This window comes from Carettochelys insculpta, chromosome 6 (genome assembly GCF_033958435.1).
Source record: "Carettochelys insculpta isolate YL-2023 chromosome 6, ASM3395843v1, whole genome shotgun sequence".
Taxonomy (NCBI): Eukaryota; Metazoa; Chordata; order Testudines; family Carettochelyidae; genus Carettochelys; species Carettochelys insculpta.
The window spans coordinates 126,219,311-126,244,399 of NC_134142.1; the positions used below are offsets into that span (position 1 = coordinate 126,219,311).

The 25,089-nt window shown below is 66.9% G+C and overlaps 3 protein-coding genes across 5 annotated transcripts; all 3 read right to left on the reverse strand.

Annotated features, from left to right (window-relative positions):
* Positions 1-86: 86 nt before the first annotated feature.
* On the reverse strand, positions 87-2,474 carry LOC142015059 (dual specificity protein phosphatase 14-like). 2 transcript variants are annotated; one of them, XM_074998456.1, is made up of 2 exons: positions 1,569-2,474; positions 87-1,014 (listed from the first exon to the last, which is right to left on the reverse strand). In XM_074998456.1, the coding sequence occupies exon 2, from the start codon at positions 1,003-1,005 to the stop codon at positions 373-375; it is 633 nt and encodes a 210-aa protein (XP_074854557.1). In that variant the 5' UTR covers positions 1,006-1,014; positions 1,569-2,474; the 3' UTR covers positions 87-372. The 2 variants fall into 2 exon arrangements, with proteins under 2 accessions (XP_074854557.1, XP_074854556.1); XM_074998455.1 differs by lacking the exon at positions 1,569-2,474 and adding an exon at positions 1,263-1,483.
* A 311-nt stretch (positions 2,475-2,785) lies between these two features.
* On the reverse strand, positions 2,786-5,612 carry PAGR1 (PAXIP1 associated glutamate rich protein 1). Of its 2 annotated transcripts, XM_074998452.1 has the most exons (4): positions 5,459-5,612; positions 4,093-4,478; positions 3,808-3,890; positions 2,786-3,697 (listed from the first exon to the last, which is right to left on the reverse strand). In XM_074998452.1, the coding sequence occupies exons 2-4, from the start codon at positions 4,461-4,463 to the stop codon at positions 3,513-3,515; spliced, it is 639 nt and encodes a 212-aa protein (XP_074854553.1). In that variant the 5' UTR covers positions 4,464-4,478; positions 5,459-5,612; the 3' UTR covers positions 2,786-3,512. The 2 variants fall into 2 exon arrangements, with proteins under 2 accessions (XP_074854553.1, XP_074854555.1); XM_074998454.1 differs by lacking the exon at positions 5,459-5,612 and having other exon boundaries at positions 4,093-4,885.
* A 7,753-nt stretch (positions 5,613-13,365) lies between these two features.
* On the reverse strand, positions 13,366-25,089 carry SEZ6L2 (seizure related 6 homolog like 2). The gene is made up of 18 exons (XM_074997191.1): positions 25,023-25,089; positions 21,360-21,551; positions 20,892-21,176; positions 20,555-20,688; positions 20,245-20,437; positions 19,510-19,695; positions 19,252-19,420; positions 18,929-19,092; positions 18,360-18,554; positions 17,553-17,691; positions 16,663-16,859; positions 16,235-16,429; positions 15,358-15,549; positions 14,925-15,116; positions 14,486-14,524; positions 14,184-14,301; positions 13,977-14,079; positions 13,366-13,545 (listed from the first exon to the last, which is right to left on the reverse strand). Exons 1-18 carry the CDS (start codon positions 25,087-25,089, stop codon positions 13,516-13,518), a joined length of 2,790 nt encoding a protein of 929 aa, XP_074853292.1. The 3' UTR covers positions 13,366-13,515.

Sequence of the window (25,089 nt, forward strand, 5' to 3'; positions counted from 1 at the left end):
CGGCGGCAGAGGCGGGGGGATGTGTTGAGTTCTACACAGCCGTTCCGCTCTCCCTGCAGCCTCCGGCCGGGGCTCTAAGCCAGCAGAGCGGGGCCAGGCCCTGCAAAATGCTGCCGACTTCAGCCCTCGGCCTGAACGCAGCCCCCGAGTCTCCGAGGTTCGAAAATGCCCCTGGGGGGCCAGTGTCTGCCCCCTGCGGGTCCCAGGGTGGGGCGGGCGGCTGCTCCCCAGTCCCTGGAGCACAAACCCAGCCCCAGCGGCACTCTGCCCGTTCCTGGCCAGGGGGGACAAGCGCCGCCTGGCGCCTTGCCAGCTGCCCAGGCCGGGCCAGTTCAGGCGGTGGGGGTGGAGTGCAAGGGGCCGCCCACCCGCCTATCTATAGCTCCAGAGGGGCACCAGCCCCCGGGTTTCCTTCTCGTAGACATCGGGCACCAGGCCCAGGGGCGAGGGCACCATGCGCACGGTGTTCTTGCCGAAGAGTTTGCGCTCGTAGTCGATCAGCTGGCGCCAGAAGCCCACGTTGGGCCGCACCACGGGCCGCCGGCTCTTGACCCATTGGTGGGCGTCCAGCAGGCTGAGGCGGTGGTACTTCATCAGGTAGGCGATGCAGAGGGAGGCGGAGCGGCTGACGCCAGCCACGCAGTGCACCAGCGTGCGCCCGTTGCGCTTGCCGGTCTGGTGGATGCGGTCAGCCACGGCGTCGAAGTAGAGCGCCAGGGGCGCGTGGGGCAGGTCGGGCACCGGCACCTTCACGTACTCGATGTCAGGCCAGTTGGCGTTGGGGATCTCGGTGGTGGCGTTCACCACGCAGGTCACCGCCCGGGCGTACACCAGGTGCCGGTTGGCGGCTGCGTTGCCACTGCACAGGTCCAGGCAGGGTGAGATCTGGGCGATGCCCCCCAGTGCCGAGGCGCCCGCGCTGGGGGCCGGCTTGGCCGCAGGAGGGGCGCTGCGCCGGAACAGGCCGGGGGTCCGAAAGTTCATGGCGGAGGCCTCAGCGTACATGGGGGGTGGCTGGGGAGAGAGACAGGGAGGTTAGGGGGCTCTGCCCTACACTCCCCAGCCCCCCATGGCCTCCTCCCTAGGGGCAGGTTGTGATTGCTCTCCCCTTGGTGCCCCCCATGGCTGGAGGGGAACAGTCAGGAGTGCCCCACCCCCCAACCCCAGTCCCACTACATCCTTAGGCACCAGATGCCCTCAGCCCCCCCATGCTGCAGGTATGGGGGGCAGGGCCTCACCCACCCGCACCCTGAGGACCCTACCTAGCTCGGCATGGAGATGCAGCCCGCTGGGTGTGGGTGCAGCCACGGAACCCAGGCGTCCGGCTCTGGGTCTGAGCTGGGGGAGGGGCCGCGGGATGATGCGCAGAAACAGGGATGGAGAAAATGGAGGGGGAGATGGGCTGGTCCAGCCCCTTAAAGGGGCAGAGCGCGATTGCCGGCTCGCTGCCCCCCTACTCCCGACGCACAGCCCCCGCTGGGGGGCCCTTTGCCCCGTCCCCGTCCTCGCTCCGTGGGGCTAAGGTTCTTCACCCCACAGGCCTTCCCCCCCGGGGAGCGCCCCCTTACCTGGCGCTTCCTGCTGCCACTCTGCTGGGGGGCTGGTGCGGGGTCCGGTGCCGGCTGCGCGCTCCGCCGGGGGGGGGGAGGGTGCGGGGTCCGGTGCCGGCTGCGCGCTTCGCCGGGGGGGTGCGGGGGTCCGGTGCCAGCTGCGCGCTCCGCGGGGCGGGGTGCGGGGTCTGGTGCCGGCGGCGGCAGAGGGCTGCCCGCTCAGCGCTGCGCCGCTCTATATACGCCGGGCCCAGCCCGGGCTGCGTTGGAGGGACCCCGGGGTTGCCATGGCGACGGGATGCGGGGGCGCGGGGGGCCCGTGCGTCAGCCGCTGACACAGACAGCAGATGGGGGCGCTTCCGGCCCCCGGCTGGGGCGGGGAGCGCGGGGCGGGGAGGGGGTGCACTACCCCACGTGGCGGCGAGACACGCCCCCCCATCCCGCTGGCGGCTCCGGAGTCCTGCTCTGGGACAACCCGGCAGGGCAGGGGACCCTGGATTGGCAGTGGGGGACAATGGCAGGACGGGGGGGGGGCCGGATGGGCAGCAGGGGGGCAGTGAATGGGCGGGGGGGGAACCCAGATGGGCAGCAGGGGGCAGTGGCCAGGCAGGGGCGACCCTGCGTTGGTAGCAGGGGCCAGTGAGGACCCCCCACGGGCAGCAGGGGCACCAGCCAGGCAGGGCAGACCCTGGCTGGGCAGCTGAGGGCACCACCATCTCCAGGAAGAGCAATGGCTCTTGCTAAAGGCAGGTAATGAGGTTTTGTCACCTTTGCCCACATGGGGGTCCCTCTGGCCCCCAATCTGCCATGGGGCAGGGGCACGACTCAGGGCCAGTCTGCCCCAGGGGACAGAGTGGGACCCTGCGAACTCCCCCCCCCCCCCCCCCAAGGGCACCTGCCCAGGACTGGTGCCTTAAGAAACCATGGCCCCCGCTCCTCTCTCTGCCCCTCTGCCTGTTCCCCCCTTACCCAGCTGGACAGCAGCTGAAGGGGCAGGTGCTGGCTCCTGCTCTGCTCTGAGCCAGTGCCCCACCCCACCCCCAGTCCCCCTGCCTCCTGGCCAGGAGCCTCAGGCGTTAGGGGCTGCCCTGCCTGGACAGTGCAACAGAGCTCTGCTTGCAGAGGGGGCCACTTCCTGCCAGGCTGGGAGCCTGCAGCGCTCACCCCCGAGGGGGCAACACCTGCCCTGCTGGCCCCAGGGAAAGCTCCACCTCTTCCCCTCTGGAGCAGCTGGTGGCCACTCTGGCCTCAGCAGCAGTGCAGGAAGTTCTGCCTCCAGCCAGTCCAAGCCCTTCCCTTCTGCTGGGGGCATAACAGGAAGTCCCGCCTCCGAGAGGAACTCACTCCTACCCCCTGAGGGCCCAGGTCAGCCACCTCTGGCTCCTGCCCCAACTCTCAAGAGGGCCCAACTCACAGACACACAGGTGCCCTGGGGCAGAGGGCACAGTCAGGCCAGGCCACAGGGCGACCCTCGGGGGCAGGAAGTGCCCCAGCTGGAAGATCTGCCAAGGCAGCGTTTATGTAGGACCTACAGAAGAGTCCCAGGACCCACAAGTGCACAGAGACACCCCCGCCCCGAGGCCCCAGCTCAGCATGGACCAGGCCGCTGGATGGAGACGCCAGCAGGCGAGAGCACATTTATTACAGCAGATACCCCGGCTGGGCTAGGGGTGCTGTTGTCCTGCTGGGCCCTTCCTGCCTCTCCGGCACTGGTAGGGACAGAGCCAAGGCAGCAGCTGTGCTGAGACCTTCACAGCGCCTGCCCTAGGGCCAGATAGGAGCCAGCAGTCCTACAGGGGAAGGGCCCCGGGCCCCACTGGCTGACCCATCAGTCCGTTCCCTCCCTCGCCGCAAGCCATGGGGCTCCCAGCCCACGTGTCCTTGGTGCAGCAGAATACCAGCCAGCCCCGAGGCAGGAGGCAGGAAGGTGCCAGGGGCTGGCAGCCCCTCGCAGGCGCTCGGTCAGTACTTGCGCTGGCGCAGGAAGAGGCCCGGGGGGCGCTGCGGGGATGGCGCCTCCTCCCCATCCAGCTGGAACAGGTCGCGACCAGTGCGCAGGATCTGCTCCTCCAGCTTCTTGTGTCGCTTCATGTCTGACAGCACCTTGTCCAGCCGAGCCTCGCGTTTCTGGCTGCGCGAGGAACCGCCTGCGGGGTGAGTGACTGTCAGCCCCCAGGGCCTCTCCCAGCTCTGCTCAGGCCCACAGGATTAGAACAGGGGCTGAGAGCCAGGACTTGCAGCCCAGCTCTGCTCCCACCTGGTGTTCTCCTGCGATCAATCAAGGAGCTCTTGGGCGTCACGGGCTCATCATCAAAGTCAAACTCAGTTGGGACGGGGGGTCTGCAGCAGAGAGAGCCAAAGGGATTAAAGACTCAATGCCAGATGTACAGGCCCCTGCTCTGCCCACCAACCGCCACCAGCTCTCCCAGTGCCCCGTACCCCAGCCCACAGCCCCTGCCATCCCAGCCTGGGGTCCCCCTAGCTCCGCTGGGGCCACTCACTCCCCACCAGCAGCTCCATGCCAGCCCAGCTCTTTGCTCACTTTTCCTCTTCCTCTGCCTCGCTCTCAGGCTGCCCATCTGACCGCTCCTCCTCCGCGCTGTCAGGCTCAGGAGTTGGGGCCCTGCGGGGCAGGAGCTCGGTCTGGAGGGGCAGGGTGCCCTCGGCAGCAATCTGCTCATAGAGGCGTCTGATCACCTCGGGCGGTGGCATCCAGGCCTCGGGGTCCTCCAGCTCCTCATCGCTGCAAGGGACACACCACTCAGCAGGCTCCTCCTGTCCCTGCTCCTCCGCCTCTTCTGGCGCTGGCCCGTCCTCCGCTGTTGCAGCTGGCTCCAGCTCTGGGATATCCTCCACAGCCAGGGACTGCATCCCCGAGGTCACCTCGCCCTCCTCCGCAGCCGTGGCCTCCATGGCGGCAGGAGAGCCCTACAATAACAAGTCACTGCTGCCACTCTGGGGGTGCCCTGACAGCAACGGGTTCAGCACAGATCCTACAACAGCAGCCCTGAGTGTGGAGGGGGAAGGAGAACTATGGCCTGGGGATGGGGGCAGCCATTGGGGAGTCCTGTGGGGCTGGGAGGACCACGGGGGGGCTGGAGCAGGAGGTTACACATGGTGAGGCAGGGGTGACAGGGCTGTGACGGAGAGATGGCTATGCAGGGGTATGTGGCTTGGGCATGGCAGGGCTGTGCAGAGGAGGAGCTATGGGAGGAGTCAGGGGGCCATGTGGGGCTGGCATGGGGGGGCCATCCATGGTGAGGTTCTGGCTGGGGGCAGGGAGGACCAAGGGGAGGACATAGCTATAGGGGGCCACATGGGGCTGTGGGGGCTGGCATGGAGGGGCATCCATGATGAGGTTGGGGGGCCATGGGGGACTGTGACTGGCGGCTGCAGCGGGAGAACATGAGTGGCTGGGGACCCATGGGGGGCCATGGGCAGATGGCTGGGAGGCCATGGGGGGGCTGGGGCAAGGCCATATAGGGGGATGCCTGGGGTAGTCAGGGGGGCAGGGGGTCCCTGAGCGGCAGGAGGGCTGAAGGGCTGGGGCAGAGAATATTGGGGGGAGGGGCCATAGGGGGAGGGCGGGGCCATGGGGAACTGGCGGGAGGGAGGGAGCCGCGGAGGGAGCACGGGAGGCGGGGCCATGGGGGAACTGGCGGGGGCGGGGCCCGAGGGGGGGCGGGGCCATGGGGGGACTGGCGGAGGGGGAGGGGGCCCGCGGAGGGCGTGCGGGAGGCGGGGCCGTGGGGGTCCCGCGGGGCGGGGGGGGGCGGGGGGCAGCGCCAGGCCCGTCAGGGCACGGCCGCCATTTTAGCCCCGCGCACTCGGGCTCGGCGGGGCCGCCACCTGCCCGCCCCGGGGCACCTCCCAGCCCCGGCCCCCGCCGCTGTTTGACGACGCCTCACCTCAACCTTCTTCACCGCGCATGCGGGATCCGGTAGCGCTCCCCTGCCGTCGCCCCCTCACTGCGCATGCGCCTCCCTCTCTCACCGTCTCCCTCGCGCCGGCTCCCCCTTCGCTGCGCATGCGCCCGTTATGTGGGCCAGCCCGTCTCCGGTTGCGCATGCGCTGTTTAAAGGCACGGTTGCGGTGGGCACGCGCTACCCTCTGAGTACGCATGCGCCCCCCGCGAGGCGCCTCAACCCCGCGCGCGGTTCTCCCGGCGGCAGAGTCCTGCCCAGTTCAGGCGAGAGTTAGGGGGTGGGAGGAGCCTGGGTGAGGGGCGTGGCCTGGGCTGGGCTGGTGGGAGGAGCCTGGGTGAGGGGCGTGGCCTGGGCTGGGCTGGTGGGAGTGTGGAGCCCGGTTGTGTTGATGCGGGTCGATGCTCTGCTGTTGCCCCGCAGTGGGGCACACAACTTGTGTAGCTTTCCGCCCACAGTCCTGCTCCGCCCCAGCCCTGAGCGTCACCGGCCAAGGGCAGACGGGTTTGATCCTTTCCCACGGCCCAGGGCTGCGTGCGACTCCTCGCCTGCAGGTGGGTCACTGCCCCACCGTCCAGTCCCCATTGTTCTCCAGCCTCCAGGGCTCTGCTGTCCAGACGGGCGGCTCCAGAGGGTAACTCTCAGCATCCGCATTCGCACGTCCAGGTGCGTCTCACACACACCCGTCCTCACACACAGGCAGCACAAGGGTTCCGGGCTGAGGCAGCAGAGCATCGCCCGCGCGGTGGGGTCTGCGGCACGACGCGGAGTTAGATACACGCTGTCTAGGAATCCTGTCAAGATGTCCAGGGAAATACAAAGATACGAGGTGATGCAAGTTTCTATTAGAATACACCTGTCTAGTAACAGAGCGAGCCGGGCGAGTCTATCTACTATGAAAACAAAAGACCGTCAAGTAGCACTTTAAAGACCAAGAAAATAACTTATTGGGTGATGAGCTTTCGTGGGACAGACCCACTTCATCAGCCCAGAGCCAGACCAGGGCAGACTCAATATTTAAGGCACAGAGAACCAAAACCAGTAATCAAGGATGACAAATCAGAAAAAAAAATGATCAAGGTTTGAGAAGGCCTGAGTCATGCAGGAGGTTGATCCCGCAGACTGGCGGCTGTATCTCCCCCACTTGCTGGATCCCAAGTGATGGAAAGTTACAAGCCGGGGATTATGAGCTATCCAAAGGGCCCTGCTACGCCAGCTCATGCTGAACCCCGACTAGTATCGGAAAAAGTTCTGGAGTGCACAGAGAGCCCCTGAGGAGATGTACCGAGAGCTGGTGCAGCAGCCGGAGCAGTACACCTACAAGTGGGCAGATGGGGCAGGGGGGCCCAGACCAGAGAGGAAGCAGTTGATCTGCTGGTGCCGGAGCAGCTGTATGAGCTCTGCCCCGTCTGCTCTGAGGATGCAGCTGATGGGCCGGAAGCCGACCAGGTGCACAGCACAGGGCAGTTGGCGGATGAGTTTACAGACAGCTGCTCCGGGGTTGATGGGGAGCCCCAGAGTGCCCAGGACAGAGCAATGCAGCAGCAACTCTCATTGGGGTCTCCCAACACCCCAGGGAGCCAGGCAATGGCAGAGCAGCCAGACCAAGGGACAGACGGAGACCTGGGCTGTTATCACAGTGGGCACAGACAGGCCGAGCAGCCAGAGGCCTCATGGGGTCGAATGGGTGGGATCCCAGTGGCCAGAGGAGCCGGCTGCCCAAGCAGGAGGGGCCGACAGTTTGTCCTCAGCTTGGGAGCAGTGGGGCCCATGGGCAGTTCCTCGGGGGGCCCAGGTGCACAGGGTGGGGGTAGGGCTGCCTCTGCAGCATGACTGTCTTGTACCCCTCCAGGTGGATGGGAGAAAGGCCTCGGGGTTCTGGGACACGGGCATGGATGTGACGCTGGCCCAGCCCGGGGTGGTCACACTGGACTGGATGATGACCAATTCCCACCTGACTGTGATGGGAATAGATGGGGCCCCTTTCAAGATTCTTGTAGTGAGGGTGCACTGGAAATGGGGGCACAAGGAGGGCCCCAAGGGGCTGGGCGTGCACCATTATTTGCCTGCTGATGTACTAATGGGAGGTGACATGGAGCACTGGCCCTGGGCTTGATGCACAGCCAAAGGAGGCGAGGGGGCTCTTCCCAGGTACAGGGGAGGATACCCAGTCAAAGCCACAGGGACCAAACTTGGGAGTCAGGGGCCCCCCCAAGAGCTGGGTCTCCCAGGCTGGTGGTCCTGGAGCCAGGCAGAGATGGGGAAGTGGCTTCCACCCCTTCCCTGGACAGGGAGTTCCAGATGGAGCTGCAGAGAGATCCCTCCTGGCAGAAGCTGAGGGAACTGGCCAGCCTCAGCCCAACCCCACCACTGGGGAGGGCTGCAGCAGGAGATGCCTGTGGGAGAAGGGATTCCTGTACTGGGAATGGGTTCCCACACACGAAGTGGAGCTGTGGGGGTCAGAGGCAACTGGTGGTTCCCAGAAGTACCAGCGCAGGCTGCTGTATCTGGCCCATGATGTCCCACTCCCAGGACACCAGGGGATCCAGCGCACCAGGAAGTTTTTACAGAACTTTTTCTGGGGGGGATCTTTGCAGCCGTCCATCACTATTGCCAGTCCTGTGACCCCTGCCAGAGAATGGGAAAGACCCAGGACAAGGGGAAAGCCACCCTGAGGCCACTGCCCATCATAGAGGAGCCTTTCCAGAAAGTAGCTATGGACATACCAGGGCCCTGCTGTAAGGCGACCTGTTCTGGGAAGAAATACATCCTGGTGGTGGTAGACTTTGCCACTCACTACCCAGAAGCAGTGGCCCTGACTTCTATCAAGACTGACGCTGTGGCAGATGAACTGCTGTCCATCATCAGCAGGGTGGGTTTCCCCAAGGAGGTCCTCAGCTTCATGTCAGCCCTGCTGTAAAGCTTGTGAGAAAAGTGTGTGATCCAGCATCCCTGGGCCACAGCCTACCACCCTCAGACCAACGGGCTGGTGAAGAGGTACAATGGGACCCGAAGCAGATGCTGAGAACCTTTATGAACCAGCACCCACCAGACTGGGACAAGTACTTACCCCTCCTGCTCTTCCCCTGCAAGGGAAGTTTCCCAGGAATCCACAGGGATTTTCCTGTTTGAGCTGTTGTACAGAAGGAGGGTGCAGGGACCCCTGGACTTGCTGAGAGTCAAGTGGGAGGGGAAGTTCTCTCCCGCAGGGGAGTCAGTGATGGAGTATGTATTGGCCTTCTGAGAAAAGCTCACTGCACTCATGGGCTTCACCAGGGAAAACCTCTCCAGGGCCCAAGGGAAGCAAAAGGTCTGGTATGACTGTAACGCCCAGGCCTGAGCCTGTGCCACTGGGGACCAAGTGATGGTTCTCGTACCCGTGCGGCGGTACAAACTGCCTGAGATGCTCCCTTCAAAGTCAAACAATAAATGAACTGTCAAACTGGGCTTATGGCCACCGTGTGAACATGATGAAACCTTACTGGGACAGGGAGAACTTGGTGCTGGCCGTGTGCAGGCACCGGGAGGGGCAGGGGGATGATCCCTTGGTGAATCTGCTCACAGGGACTGGAGCCGGCTCCTTGCTGGAGTCTGTTCCCCTCTCGGACCAGCTGACCCCTGCCCAGCAGACGGAGACCAGGGAGGTGCGTTCACACTGAGGGCTGTTCTCTGATCAGCCAGGACTCACTCACTCGCCTGTCCACCAAGTGGAGACAGACGCCCGCACTCCGATAAAGTGTGCGCTGTTCAGAGCCACGGGGAAGACACAGAATGGGAGATTCAGGACACGCTGGCCATGGGGGTGAGCCAGCGTCCTCCAGCCCCTGGGCCTCTCCTGTGGTGCTGGTCCCCAAAATGGAGGAGTCGATCTGGTTTTGTGTGGACTATCGCAAGCTCAACGCCATCACTGTGTAGGATGCCTACCCCATGCCCAGGCCTGACCACCTCATGAACAAGCTGGGGGGAGCCCGTTACCTCACCACCATGGACCTCACCAAGGGGGACTGGCAAGTGCCATTGGACCAAGACGCCCCTCTCAAATCAGCTCTCATCAACCCTGTGGGGCTCTATGAGTTCCTGATCCTGCCCTTCAGCCTCAAGGGGGCACCTGCTACCTTCCAGGGCCTGGTGGACCAGATGCTGAGGGGGATGGAGAGCTTTGCCCTGGCTTACATGGACGACGTTTGCATCTTCAGCCAGACGTGGGAGGACCATGTGTCCCAGGTCAAGCGCGTGCTGGACCGACTCCAGAAGGCCGGGCTGACTATCAAAGCACCTACCTGGGCCATACAGTGGGCAGCGGCTGCTTAAAGCCAGAGCCAGCTAAAGTGGAGGCCGTCAGAGACTGGCCAAGACCCCACACTAAGAAGCAGGTCCAGGCCTTCATTGGGATGGCAGGGTACTACCAGAGGTTTGTGCCCCACTTTAGCTCCATCGCAGCCCCCCTCACGGAGCTGTGTAAAAAGTGAAAGCCTGACAAGGTGGTCTGGACCAAGCAGTGCCAAGAGGCCTCTGTGCGCTGAAGGAGGCCATGGGCAGGGTCCCAGTGCTGGTGATCCCAGACTTCAGCAAACCCTTCCTGGTGTTCACCGACGCCTCAGATGTGGGGCTGGGGGCGGTGCTAATGCAGGTGAATGACAAAGGGGAGAAACACCCCATCGTGTACCTGAGTAAGAAGCTGCTGCCCCGGGAGCAGAACTACGCGGCCATAGAGGAGGAATGTCTGGCCATGGGGTGGGCTCTGGGGAAGCTGCAGCCGTACCTGTTTGGACGGCGTTTCACTGTGTACACCGATCACTCACCCCTGACCTGGCTGCAGCACATGAAAGGGGCCAACGCCAAGCTCCTGCGGTGGAGTCTGCTGCTGCAGGACTACGACATGGAGGTGGTCCACGTGAAGGGGAACAACAACACCATAGCCGATGCCCTGTCACGCAGGGAGGGCCCCGAACTGCCCCAGTCACTGGCTGAGTGACCCCGCTCAGTTCGGTCTGGAAGGGGGGAGAGGTGATGGGGGGGGCTGGGGGAGGTTGATTTGTTTGTTTTGCCTGCTGAGAGTTTACGTTACGCTCTGTTGCAAGTGTGCCTCAGTTTCCCAGGGCCCAGCACTGGTACCTGGATGGTGATGGGAGGCTGGAGTGGATCAGCCTCCCACCTACACAACAGCAACAGCCTTTGGAACCTGAGCCAGGGAGGGTGTAGCCAGGTACCAGGAGCAAGTCTAGGAGCGGGCTGGTGGGTGTGTACGTCTTGAGTGGGGGCAGGGCCTTAGCTCTGGGCCCGTCTCCCCCAGGCGGATCGCACTGGCTGTTCCTGGGCCCTACGCAGCCACATCTGTTCCGTGCTCATCCCTGCCCCCAATAGCCCATCAGCTTTGGGAGCCACGTGAGCGCAGGGCCGGTGCCCCCCCGCCGCAGCGCCAGTCCCTAGGCTCCTTCAGGCCAGCGTGCGAGAAAAGTCGGTGCTGCTCATGCGCTGCTCCCAGCAGCAGCGCTGTGGGCCTGCGTCGGTGGCAGCACCCTGACCTGCTGCACGAGGGAGACCCTGGCACAGCATCCCCCACTGAGCTTCGGTCTCCTGGGTCAGAGCTCCGAGCAGTCCCCTTACTGGGGAGCCAGAGGGCCCTGTGATCAGCCGCCACTCAGGCAGCGCCTGGGAGCAGGATGCAGCGGAGAAGGGCTTGCAGCAAACAGGCGCATTCGGCCAGCCCCGGGCTCTGGGCCTTCCCCCGCCAGCCCCACGGCCCCACAGCTCGTCCCAGCCCTTCTCCTGCTGCCCAGGCAACAGCTGTCAGTTGTGCCTCGGGCCCCGCCCAGCCCAGGGCCCTCTGCATAAGTCCCACGCCCCCTTCCCAGCACCCTCGAGACCTTGGCACGGCCCCAGGTCAGAGCAGGGCAGCAACTCGCACCCCATAACACGGCGAGAGAGTGGAGCAGTGGGTCCCTCTCCTGGCCCGAGGCCGAGCAGCACAGGAGGGGTCGGGCCGCCCAGGCTGCCCCTCGCTGCTGCTGACTGAGGCACCGATGGTTCCTTTCCCCCGGGCGGGTCTCCTTTGCAGTAGCTGCCGCATCAGCCCCTTGTCACGGGGACTGGGCTCGTGTGTCCCAGCGAACCCGTCAGCGATGCCGTAGGCAGCTGCCCCCTCCCGGTGGCTCACCCCGGCGCAGGTCCAGGGCAAGCGGCCAAAGGAAGAGTGAGCCTGAGAGCCGGTGAGGGCAGAGCGGGCGGCGGATAGGCAGGGTCCTGCGACAGCGGCTGGAGGTTGCAGTTGCGGGTCCCGTGGCGCTGGACTGGGGCTGCCGATCCGTCAGGAACCGTGTGGTGGCTGCAGAGCAACAGGCGCCGGCACTGAAAGACGTCACCCGCAGGCGTCTTCCTCTGCGCACGACGCTCCTAAGCGCAGGCCCTGCAGTGAGCGGCAACGGTGCAGGACAGAACGTGGGAGGCTCTTAGTCCTGGACCAGCCTGGAGGTGCTGGGCATGTGGCAGTGGATCCATTTCTGGGACTGAGCCAGTAGAACCAGCCGGCTGCTGCACCCGCGCCTGAGCCGCCCTATTCAGGATCCGCTCCACTCACCCCCAAGGCAGGGGCCCTCCACACACCCCACCTCACCTGCGGGGGTCAGCTCCAGGCAGTCGACACCCAATGCTCAGACACAGGAGGAGGACACGGAGACGGCCGACTCGGCAGCGAGTGACCGCCAGGACTGTTGCTGCCATTAATTATTGGCTCAATTCATTGGTCACAAATGGCTAATTACTGATTGTGTCCTGATGATGTTCAGTTAAACAGCTCGCAGACACCCGGTACAGCACGCACCATAGGCTGCGGGGGAGCTGCCCGGCCGCCCACCCTGCAGGTACCAGGTCAGGAGAGGTCGAGTCAGCACCTGGCGTAAGGGGGCGCTCGCTGGCGGAGGGGGAGGCCGTGCGGCACCTGGCGTAAGGGGGCGCTCGCTGGCGGAGGGGGGGGGCGTGCAGAGGAGACGCCCCCGGGGCCCCGCCCCCCCCCCCAGCAGACACCGAGTCTTTGGCTTTTACAAATGGTGCAGGTTTATTTATTGCTCCCAAAGAAAAGCCAATGGAAATCCAGGACCGGGGGAGGGGGTGAGAGGGGCGGGGCCAGAGCCCCCGCAGCTCCTCCCCCAGGGACCCCTGGGGACCGGTCAGGGCGGGGCAGTGTGATGGCCATGGCCGCAGAGTACGTGTCCGCCTGGCACCGCTCGGTAGGGCCCCGTCCCGGCACCCCGCCACCTCCCGTCGCATTGCCCCTTTAAGGGCAAACCCAGCGGTGGGACCCGTCCCTCCAAGCGCCCCAGGCACAGCTGGACAGCTTCTAGTAGCGTCCCTTTAAGGGCACATGTGCGCCAGGTGTTTAGTCCTTAAAGGGGCGAGTCTACAGGTGACTCCCCCCGCCCCCCCACGCTTTCATCCTCACAGGGATGCTATAAAAATAAATGCCCTCCTGTATGTTAATCTGGGAAGGGGAAGGGCCAATGTTTTACCCTTAAAGGGCGGATGTTCGCCCTGGGCCCGCCCGTCTCTTTCGCGACTCCGTAAAGGGGCGGCTCCAGGGGCCCGCCCGTGACTCAAAGGGACGGGAAAGCAATGCCAAACCTTAACGGGAGCCGCGGCTGACAGAAATATGCAGCCGCGGCATTTCATCGCCTTAAAGGGATGGTTCCCCAAACAGCCCGCCTGCCCTTACAGCGGCAGTGTGCAAGGTGCCGAAGGGCCGGCACTGCCCTGCCCCTTTAAGGGGAGGCCAGAAGTGGGGCGGGCGGGGATGCTTTTGTAGGGTATGGCACCTCCCATAGGCCCGGGATCGCGGGGCAGCCATCAACCAACCAACCAACCAGAGGGGGGCAGGAGTGGATGACGTCATTGCCGAAGCAGGGAACGTGAGTGTTGGCACGTGGATGGGATATTTACAAGGGGGAGCAACGCATTGTGGGAGGGTGTGAGCAGAGTCCCCCCCGCACTGCCCCGCCCCGCAAGTCATCTGGTCGCTGCCGCAAGGTCCCCTCGCCCGGCGCGGCCCGTCAGATGGACACTTCGTACTCCCTGGTGTCCTGGGGCAGAGACAAGGAGCGGGTCACTCGGGCCCGAGCCCCCGCGGCCCCCCTTCCAGAGGGGGGCGGGGAGACATGGCCAGGGTCTCCGGCAGCGGAGCTGAGGGGCGCGGGGAGGAACTTAGCAGAGGGACCCAGCAGGGGGCGGGGGGACCCGGCCGAGGGATGCCCTGCGGGGAGTGGGGGGACCCGGCTGGGGGGTACTCTGCGGGGACCGGGGCGACCGGGGCAGTAGGCGGTGCCCAGCGGGGGAAGTGGGTACCGGGGACAGCGGGGCGGTAGGGGGTGCCCAGCGGGGGATGTGAGGGCACGGGGGGGGTGCCCAGTGGGGGGTGTGAGGGGACCGGGGCGGTGGGAGGTGACCAGCGGCGGATGTGGGGGGACCGGGGCGGTAGGGGGATGTTAGTGCCCCGCGGGGGGCGGCGGCTCACCCCGGCCTCGTAGAGCGGGTTGCTGAAGTCGGACTCCACGGTGATGGGCCGGTAACTGTGTGCCGCGGGGAACGAGAACCCGAACAGGGGCTTGCCCTGGAACCTGCGCGGAGACGGGCGTGACCGCAGGGGGCGGGGCCAAGTTGAGCCCCGCCCCCGGAGCGTCCCCGCGCGTGCCACACTCCGTCCTGAATAGCCGCGGCTTACCTGGTGTAATACACGTAAATGCCGCCAATCAGAAGCATCACCAGGATGATTGGCAGGAAGATCGCCAGGGCGATGTTACCCCCCTCCATCTGGTGGGAGGGGTCTGTTGTCTGCGTCACTGCGTGAAGACAGGCAGCCAATCAGAAAGTACATATCAGATGACATCACTGCATCTTCATTACCCGTGTCCCCTTTCCTGCAGCATCCCCCAGTGCCTCGCACTGGGGCAGCCCTGACAGCGGGGGACCGCGGCCCCCCCGCCCCCCCGCCCCTTGTGCCTGCGATTTAAACGACCCCCTGACCTTCCAGCTTCCGGTCACCCAGTAACTCCTCATATGCCACTGAGAAGAGAGCAGAGAGAAAGGCTTTGAAGACACAGCAAAGGGGCCGGGGGCCGGGAGTGGGGAGCATCGGCCGGGCTGGGAGACAGGAGCTGTGGGCCAGGAGTGGGGGGCAGCGGCCGGGCTGGGGGCTGGGAGTGGGGGGCACCGGCCAGGCTGAGGGTCAGGTGTGAGGGGCACTGGCTGGGCTGGGGGTTGGGCGTGAGTGTCACTGGCCAGCTGAGGGTAGTACCTTTGCAGAGGGGCACCAGCCAGGCTGGGGACAGGGGCTGGGGGTTGGGTGTGAGGGGCACTGGACGGGTTGGGCATGAGGGTCACCGGCAGGGCTGGAGCTAGTACCTGTGCAGAGGGGCGCTGGCCGGGCTGGGGACAGGGGCTGCGGGTCAGGAGTGGGCTGTACCTTTGCAGAGGGGCGGCTGGCTGCTCCACTGGGACGGGTGCCCCGGGATGCAGGTGATGGTCACCTCCCCGAGGAGCTCGAAGCCCTCATAGCAGAAGAAGCGCAGTGACTCCCCGGCCTGGTAGTGGTGCTTGTAGAGCGTCTGGTAGCCATTCGCCGGGACCCCGGGGTTCAGACATGGCTCGTACCTCACTGCCAGCGACAGCACCTTTCACCTCACCCCAACACGGCCGGTGCCCCATGCTCCCACCCACAGCCTGCCCCCATCCCCCTCACTCCCGACCTGCAGCCCCTGCCAGTGGCCCTCACTCCCGACCCCCAGCCCTACCAGCCCAGCTCTGGGCTCTCCCAGCCTGACTGACAGCCCGTGCTAGCCCAAGCTTGCCCCCACCTGTGTCAGTGCCCACTCCCTGCCCACAGCCCTTGCACTCACAGACACACTTGGGGACGCGGTCGCTCCATTTTGGGGTTCCAGTGTCCCGGCTGTAGCAGGTCAGGGTGCTGCTCCCCTCTACCAAGTAGCCCTCCTGGCAGAAGTACTGGACGTGGGAGCCGATGGAGAAGCGTCTGTCGGAGATGCTCCGCTTCCCGTTGGCTATCTCCCCCGGGTCAGCACAGTTCACAACTGGGGGGCAGGGCAAGGGCGTGAGACACTCAGGCGAATACCAGGTTCCCCCAAGGCAGAAGAGAGACTCAGCCGTGACCAGGTCTGGAAGCACTAAACTGGTGGGAGTGGTGGGGATACACCAGCCCCCGTTGCAGGTCTTCCAGGGAGGGCTCCCCCCCTGGCACAGTTGTGGCTCTGAGCCTCAGAGAAGAACCAGGCAGGTCACTCCCTCCTGCTCTGACTGTCTGGGCACCGCATGGCCCAGGTGAGCCCCAGCAAGGATCCCACCAATGGGCTGACACCTTGGCACTGAGGCCCAGCCTGAAGTTGCTTAATAACTGGTGGTGGCATGGGATGCCCAGCTGTGCCCTGCATAACAGCCCTGGCAAGCAACTTGGCACCCCCAGCCACTCTCTTGCAGGGACAAGGGGATCTCTGAGCCCCACTAGCAGCCTGGGCATCTGAGGTTTTATTGGCGACTGCTGCAACCAAGGGACAAGTGGGAGCCAGTGACAAGTGGCTCATGGTGAGGAGAAGTTGGGAGATAGGAGGGGGGAGAGAGGGTTCCCAGGGCTGCCATTGCTGGAGTGACAGGATCCCAAGGTGGGTCCCCAGGGTGTGAGGTTGCACTCTTGGTGGCAGAATGGGATCCAAAGGCAGGCACATCGGACTCGGGGACAGGACCAAGGCCGGGATCACTCACTCTTCTGACAGGTGGGGGGGCTGTTGCTCCAGGCCAGGTCCCACTGGCAGGTGAGGATGTCAGAGCCCACGATGTCATATCCCGGTTCACACTGGTAGGTCAGCACCGTGCCCCGGATGGCAGCCGCATGCGAAGCTGTGCGCCACCCAAACTCCACCTCAGGCAGCTCCGGGCACGTGTCATTCCGGGGCACCTCTGGGGGGATGGGGAGGCTCAGGATTCCCTTCCTGATTCCCATCCCACCCTCCTCCAACCCAGGCCCCCTCCAGTCCCCTGCTGCCTCAGACCTTCCCCGACACCCACTAGCCCCACCGTCAGACCCAGCGGCGTGGTACTCTCCCCCAGCTGCCCCAGAGCCACGGCAATGCTGTGATGTCCCCATCACCCCTGCCTCTCTTACCCACCCACTCCCTCCCTGGCCAGCCTACCAGAGAAGCGGATGAGGAAGCCCTGGCTGAGGCCGAAGAGGGGGTCACTGGGGTCTGACTGGAACTGCAGGGTGGCGGCGTTGGCCGAGGTGTAGAGGCGGAAGCGAGAGTGAGCACCCATGTATTGCCCCAGCACCCGGCCCGTCAGGTCCTCCCCGTCCAGTACTGTCAGCACGTCGCTCTTGCGGATGTTCAGGCTGCACCGGGGCCAGGGGCGACATGGGAGGTGCAGGGGTGGGGGGGAACATCAGGGGAGAGGTCGGGGGTAGAAGATGGAGGGAGAGGTGGAAAGACAGGGCTCAGTGAACAAGGGGGCACTGGGGGCTGGAAGAGGGATCCTGGGCCAAGGACACTAAGGGGGAAATGAGGAGGGGAGGGAATGGGGCAAGCCCAAGAGACAACAGGAGGCAACTGTTACCTCCCCATGGATGCTCCAATGGGGGCACTGCAGAGAAACCATATTGGTGGGGGGGGAACAAGTGAAGGAATGGGCAATGGGAGTCCTGGACAGGACATGGCAGGGAGAAACAGAAATGATCCTTGGCATGAGGATGGAAAGGGACCCAAAGGAGGAAAACAGCTCTGTGAGGTGGGAGAACATGGCCTCACACTTAGTGCTAGATGTGTGATATCAGACAGCACAGCCGGTGCCAGCGGCGGGGTAACGGACGGCACAGCCGGTGCCAGCGGCAGGGTACCGGACAGCACAGCCGGTGCCAGCGGCGGGGTAACGGACGGCACAGCCGGTGCCAGCGGCGGGGTACCGGACGGCACAGCCGGTGCTACTGCTGAGAGGATGGGGGCAGGGGTGGATCATGACAGAGGAAGGACTGGGGGGGCTCAGATGTCTGGGGCACAGGGAACAGAGAAGGGTTGGGGGTATAACCTACATTTCAATGTCCAGAAGGACCCTCTTCTCCTCCTGCACCCGGATATTCCAGACGCAATCCTGGCCTTTGCCATAGCTCTGGGGCCAGTCCGGGGAGAGCACCACGCCGGCCGGGTCTGACAGCTCCCCCCCACATAGTGCTGCAGAGAGCACCAGCATTAATAGGTGCCGCGGGTAGGGAGTGAGGAGCTCCGGGTGGGAGGGGCCGCAGGTCGGGAGTGAGGAGCTCCGGGTCGGGGGGGCCCTGGGTCGGGAGTGAGGAGCTCCGGGTGGGAGGGGCCCTGGGTCGGGAGTGAGGAGCTCCGGGTGGGGGGGGGCCGCAGGTCAGGAGTGAGGAGCTCTGGGTGCGGGGGGCCCTGGGTCGGGAGTGAGGAGCTCCGGGTGGGGGGGGGGCCGCAGGTCAGGAGTGAGGAGCTCTGGGTGGGGGGGGCCATGGGTCGGGAGTGAGGAGCTCCGGGTGGGAGGGGCCCTGGGTCGGGAGTGAGGAGCTCCGGGTGGGAGGGGCCCTGGGTCGGGAGTGAGGAGCTCCGGGTCGGGGGGGCCCTGGGTCGGGAGTGAGGAGCTCTGGGTGGGAGGGGCCCTGGGTCGGGAGTGAGGAGCTCTGGGTGGGGGGGGGCCGCAGGTCGGGAGTGAGGAGCTCTGGGTGGGGGGGGCCCTGGGTCGGGAGTGAGGAGCTCCGGGTGGGGGGGGGCGCAGGTCAGGAGTGAGGAGCTCTGGGTGCGGGGGGCCATGGGTCGGGAGTGAGGAGCTCCAGGTGGGAGGGGCTGCGGGTCGGAAGTGAGACGTCCCAGGCAGCAGAGGGTGATACCTTTGCAGGTGGGCTCGCTCTCATTCCAGTGTGGGTCCGAGGGGTCGACGCACTCAATGGTGGCTGGGCCGTGCTCCAGCACGTACCCTGGGCTGCAAGCGAACTCCACCTGCGCTCCCACCCGGTACAGTGGGTCCGAGGTGCTGAAGTTCCCATGTGCCAGGAATGGCTCGTAGCACCGGTCCTCGTCAAACGCTGCCAGCGGGGGGGAGTGGTCAGAGGGAGTCGGGGGCTGCAGTACCCAGCCTGGCCAGCTGGGACAGGCGAGTGGGGGCTGTGGTACCAGGGATGGCCAGCTGGGGGCAGCAGGGGGTTGTGATACCCAGCCAGGCCGGTGGGGGTCAGTGAGGTGGCAGTTACCAGCCAAGCCAGCAGAGGGCAGGGGGGGCAGTCCCCAGCCTGGCCAGCAGGGTGCAGTGGGGGGGGCAGTCCCCAGCCAGGCCAGCAGGGGGCAGTGCGGGGGGGGCAGTCCCCAGCCAGGCCAGCAGGGGGCAGTGCGGGGGGGCAGTCCCCAGCCTGGCCAGCCGTGGCAGGCCCAGGGGTCGCGCGTGGGGCAGAGCGGCTCTCACCCTCGTAGCGCAGGCCCAGGATGCGAGGGGCGCTGGGGTTCTCGGACAGCAGCTCCAGGAAGAGGGACTGGGCGTCGCTGAGCAGGCCGCGCTCCGGCACGTCGTCCATGTCCGAGTCGTAGATCAGCGGGGACAGGGGGCTGCTGCCGCTGCGGATCACCAGCCTGGGGGAGGGCCAGCTCTGGGGTGGGGCTCAGCTGCCCCCCACGGACCCTCCCCTGCCTCCCGCCTGCCCCCCAGCAACCCTCTCTGCTGGCCCATGCCCCCTAGCCAGCCCCTCCCCAGCGGCCCCCTGCTTGCCCCGGCCTGGGGTGGCCACTCACCTGTCATTGTCCTCGTCCAGCGCCAGGCGCTCGAAGTGCAGGTGCAGCCGCTGCCCCTCGGGCGCCTCCAGGAGCCAGCGGCACGTCAGGTTGGAGCCGCGCCCGCTTGGGCCCTCGGGGGCCACGATGCGCCCCTGGGAGGCATTGCGCACCGCCCCCCCGCAGGCCGCTGTGGGGAGGGAGGGCAGGGGTGAGGGGTGGGGCCAGAGCACCAGCTGTGAGGCCCCCGCACCCCACTGCGCCCCCCGGGTGACCCACCCACACAGGCGGGGCTGGCGCTGCTCCAGCGAGGGCGGCTGATGTTGAGGCAGATGAGGGTCTCCGCCCCCTGCAGGCGGAAGCCCAGCTCACAGGTGAAGGTGGCGGCGCCGCCTGGGTGCAGGTCGGTGACGGTCACGTCCCCGTTCTCCGGCCGGCTGGGGAAGCCGCAGCTCAGCAGGAAAGCTGGGGAGGGAGACATGCGTGAGGGGGGAACCAAGCGCCCCAGGCTTTTCCCTCTGGAGGACAAAAACAGAAACCACATAACTGTCTGGAGGGCAAAAACACAACTTGGGGGGCGGGGAGCTGGACTCTGGGGCTTGGCTGTGCTCCTTAAAGGGGCGGTGCCGTCCCCCCGGGTCTCACCCGTTACACCTGGGTTACACCTGGCTCCTCCGCTGGAAGGAAAAGCCCTTTGTTCCCCCTCCCCTCCGTCTCTTAAAGGGGCAGGACAGGCAGCTCCACCTTCCACCCCACAGCCTCTTAAAGGGGTGAGGGACTCTCCCTGGCCTCTGCTGGGCACAAGGATGCAGCAGATCTCAGCCCTCTGCCTCTGTGATGGGGGGTCACCCCCTGTAAGAGAAGGGGCGCTGGACCCATTCGCCTCTTAAAGGGGCAGCAGCTGGCACAGCGGCCCCTCCTGGCGGAGGCGATGAGCCGGCCCCCGAAGGGAGGGGGCGGGTGCCCAGTCGCACGGGCAGGGGGTGAACGGCCCCTGCGAGGGGCAGCCCTTACCCTGGTAGTGGAACTTGAAGACGCTGGGGGCAGTAGCGTGGAAGCTCTGGAAGTGGATCAGCACCTGATTGGTCGGGCTGCGGATCACCTGACCCTCCACCATGAGGGACTCGTTGGCCAGGACCAGCGGCTGGTCCCCGCCCAGCCCCTCCACGGTGAGGGAGTCGTCCTTGGACAGGTTCAGGGTCTGCACCTGGGGCAGGCCAGACGGCGTCAGAGCCTCCCTCAGCCCATCCCCCCTGCCCCCCATCAGCCCCCCGCTGCCCCCCATCGCCCCCAGCCTCGCCCCGTCTTTCACCTGTCCCCGTACCTGCACCTCCACCCCATAACCCACGTAGACCCGGATGGAGTAGGTGCAGTCCAGCCGCCCGTAGAACGCAGTACCCACAAACTCCGGGGACTCCACGTCACCCTCCACCTCCGAGACGCTGCTATTGCACAGGACTGTGGGGAGGAGAGACCAAGTCAGACAAACCCATAGCCCCCCACCCCACCCCCAGGCATCCCGTGGGGCCAGGGAACAGGCCCCTCCCCCATTCCCTGGCTCCTGAGCCAGCCAGTCCTGCCCTGGGGCTGGAGGAGCCAGCACCCCCAGAAGGAGACAGGTCCCTGCCCCACTCCCTGCCCCACCCCCACTAGCCCCTCACCAGGCGTGTGCACCGTGGTGATGGTTGTCGTAGTGATGAGCGTTGTCGTGGTTTCCTCATCACCATCGGGGCTATTGGTTGTCATGGCGACGGGGCCCCCCTCTTCAGCCCCCGCCGGAGGGGGCAGCAGACGCAGGGGGGCGGCAGTGGAACCTGGAGGGGTGGTGAGGAAGCCGGGGGCCCCAGGGGCCGTGGGGTGGGGCGGCAGAACGGCTGTGGTTAGTGGGGCGGCCACAGCCGTAGCGACGAGCCTGGAGTCCAGGTGCTGGGGGGCCGAGGGGCTGCCTGGGGGAGGGGCAGGCAGTGAGCATGGTACAGCTCCCGCCCCAGGCACCCCAGCTCTGCGGAGCCCCCAGCATGTGCCCCTCCCCCACTGCTGCCAGACCCCCATTCTCCACCCCTCGCCCTCATCCTTGCTCCTGCCCCTCCCAGTGCAGCCCAGGCCGCTCCAGAAGTGGGGAGACTCACCAGAAAGGGGCTCCGCCTGCCCCAGGAACTCCTTCTTCAGCAGCAGACCCTGCAACAGCTCAGACAGACCCTCGGGCCCCCTGGGGGGAGGCACGGAGCCCCCGAGGGCTGAACTGTCAGCCAGCCCTCCCGGCCATGCAGGCCCCAGCTGTGGGGAGGGACCGCCAGACACCACATCCTTCAGCGGCAGCCCTGGGAGGGGTTAACAGGAGAGATCCCCTCAGCTCTGCCGGTGCCCCTCAATCCCGACCCACAGACCCTGCCCCCCAGCCCTGCCAGTGCCCCTCACTCCCATCCCACAGACCCTGCCCCCCAGCCCTGCCGGTGCCCCTCACTCCCGACCCACAGACCCTGCCCCCTAGCCCTGCCGGTGCCCCTCACTCCCGACCCACAGACCCTGCCCCCCAGCCCTGCCAATACCCCTCACTCCCGTCCCACAGACCCTGCCCCCCAGCCCTGCCAGTGCCCCTCACTCCCGACCCACAGACCCTGCCCCCCAGCCCTGCCGGTGCCCCTCACTCCCGACCCACAGACCCTGCCCCCCAGCCCTGCCAGTGCCCCTCACTCCCGACCCACAGACCCTGCCCCCCAGCCCTGCCAATACCCCTCACTCCCGTCCCACAGACCCTGCCCCCCAGCCCTGCCAGTGCCCCTCACTCCCGTCCCACAGACCCTGCCCCCCAGCCCTGCCAATACCCCTCACTCCCGTCCCACAGACCCTGCCCCCCAGCCCTGCCAATACCCCTCACTCCCGATCCACAGACCCTGCCCCCAGCCCTGCCAATACCCCTCACTCCCGACCCACAGACCCTGCCCCCCAGCCCTGCCAATGCCCCTCACTCCCGACCCACAGACCCTGCCCCCCAGCCCTGCCGGTGCCCCTCACTCCCGAACCGCAGCCCCTGCCCCCCAGCCCTGCCAGTGCCCCTCACTCCCGTCCCACAGACCCTGCCCCCCAGCCCTGCCAATGCCCCTCACTCCCGACCCGGAGACCCTGCCCCCCAGCCCTGCCAGTGCCCCTCACTCCCGTCCCACAGACCCTGCCCCCAGCCCTGCCAATGCCCCTCACTCCTGACCTGCAGTCCCTGGCCCCCACCCGTGCTGGTGCCCCTCACTCCTGACCCACAGCCCCTGCAGCCCCTGCAGTGGGGAGGTCTAGGCAAATGCAGGGGGGCAGGTCAGGACTGAGGGGCACTGGCAGGGCCAGGCCGGCGGGGGCTGTGGGTCAGGGGTGAGGGCCCCCAGCAGGGCCGGGCTGGCGGGGGCCATGGGTCGAGGGTGAGGGCCCCAGCAGGGCCGGGCTGATAGGGGCCGTGGGTCAGGGGTGAGGGCCCCCAGCAGGGCCGAGTTCACAGGGGCCGTGGGTCGGGGGTGAGGGCCCCGGCCAGCTGTGTCTCTCCAAGGTGCCCGGCTGGCGCGGGTGACGAGCGCAGCTGTGAGGGCCCAGGCCGGGGGCACCAGCAAGTGACCAGCCGGGCAGCTGCCGGCCAGACACTAATTGCCGTAATTGTGACAGTTTAGAGGATGCGGCTTCCTGAGCGAAGGGCCCCTGGCCCGGCCCTCTTACAGCCCTTCCACCACAGCCGCTGGCGCCCCAGGAGAGGCCAGACCTCGCCTGGAGCCCCTTTCCCTGTCCCCGACCCAGACGGGCCCTGCCAGCCCCTTTCCCTGCCCCCGACCCAGACGGGCCCTGCCGGCCCCTTTCCCTGCCCCCGACCCAGACGGGCCCTGCCGGCCCCTTTCCCTGCCCCCGACCCAGACGGGCCCTGCCGGCCCCTTTCCCTGCCCCCGACCCAGACGGGCCCTGCCGGCCCCTTTCCCTGCCCTCGACCCAGACGGGCCCAGCCAGCCCCTTTCCCTGCCCCCGACCCAGACGGGCCCTGCCGGCCCCTTTCCCTGCCCTCGACCCAGACGGGCCCTGCCAGCCCCTTTCCCTGCCCCCGACCCAGACGGGCCCTGCCGGCCCCTTTCCCTGCCCCCGACCCAGACGGGCCCAGCCAGCCCCTTTCCCTGCCCCCAACCCAGACGGGCCCAGCCGGCCCCTTTCCCTGCCCCCGACCCAGACGGGCCCAGCCAGCCCCTTTCCCTGCCCCCGACCCAGACGGGCCCTGCCAGCCCCTTTCCCTGCCCCCGACCCAGACGGGCCCAGCCGGCCCCTTTCCCTGCCCCCGACCCAGACGGGCCCTGCCGGCCCCTTTCCCTGCCCCCGACCCGGACGGGCCCTGCCGGCCCCTTTCCCTGCCCCCGACCCGGACGGGCCCTGCCGGCCCCTTTCCCTGCCCCCGATCCGGACGGGCCCTGCCGGCCCCTTTCCCTGCCCCGGACCCGGACGGGCCCTGGTGGGCCCCTTCCCTGCCCCTGACCCGGACGGGCCCTGCCGGCCCCTTTCCCTGCCCCCGACCCGGACGGGCCCTGCCGGCCCCTTTCCCTGCCCCCGACCCGGACGGGCCCTGCCGGCCCCTTTCCCTGCCCCTGACCCGGACGGGCCCTGGTGGGCCCCTTCCCTGCCCCGGACCCGGACGGGCCCTGCCGGCCCCTTTCCCTGCCCCTGACCCGGACGGGCCCTGCCGGCCCCTTTCCCTGCTCCTGACCCGGACGGCCCCTACCGGCCCCTTTCCCTGCCCCCGACCCGGACGGGCCCTGCCGGCCCCTTTCCCTGCCCCCGACCCAGACGGGCCCAGCCAGCCCCTTTCCCTGCCCCCGACCCAGACGGGCCCTGCCAGCCCCTTTCCCTGCCCCTGACCCGGACGAGCCCTGCTGGCCCCTTTCCCTGCTCCTGACCCGGACGGCCCCTACCGGCCCCTTTCCCTGCCCCCGACCCGGACGGGCCCTGCCGGCCCCTTTCCCTGCCCCCGACCCAGACGAGCCCAGCCGGCCCCCTTCCCTGCCCCCGACCCGGAAGGGCCCTGGTGGGCCCCTTCCCTGCCCCCGATACAGCTGGGCCCAGCCAGCCCCTTTCCCTGCCCCCAACCCAGCCGGGCCCTGCCTGTCCCTTTCCCTGCCCCTCCAGCCAGCCAGGCTGTGCTTGTACCATACCCCCCGACCCAGCCCCTTCTCTGTCCACCTAAGCTGGGGGCCCAGGAGAAGGAGCTGTGGGGCCAATTAAAAGTGTGGGGCTGGGCTCGCACTCCTGGGATCACCCACAGCGTAAGGGCCCAGAACCAGCCCCAACACCGGGGTGTCAGCAGCGGTTCCACTCGGAGCCCCCAGAGCCCAGCCCGGAGTGGGGCCCAGGACTCTCCCTGCCAGGTAGCATTGGTGCCTCCCGCTGGCCCCACTGCAGGCCCCAGCTCCCCAAATCCAGGCCGCCCCCCCCCCCGCTCTGGGTCAGCCCCCGACCTCTGGCTCCGTGCCGTGCCCCATCTCTGCCCCACACCTACCCCACATCAACCCCTCCCCCACCCCATCTCTGCCCCACACCTACCCCTACCCCTCCCCATCACTGCCCCACACCTACCCCCATCAACCCCTCCCCCCATCACTGCCCCACACCTACCCCTCCCTTGCCCCATCACTGCCCCACACCTACCCCTCCCTCGCCCCATCACTGCCCCACACCTACCCCTCCCCCGCCCAATCACTGCCCCACACCTACACTTCGCCCGCCCCATCACTACCCCATCTCGGCCCCTCCCCCGCCCCATCTCGGCCCCCGCCCTTCACCTGGCAGGCCGGGGACCGAGCCCAGCAGCAGCAGGATCAGGGGGGCCAGGCGCCCCCGGCTGCCCAT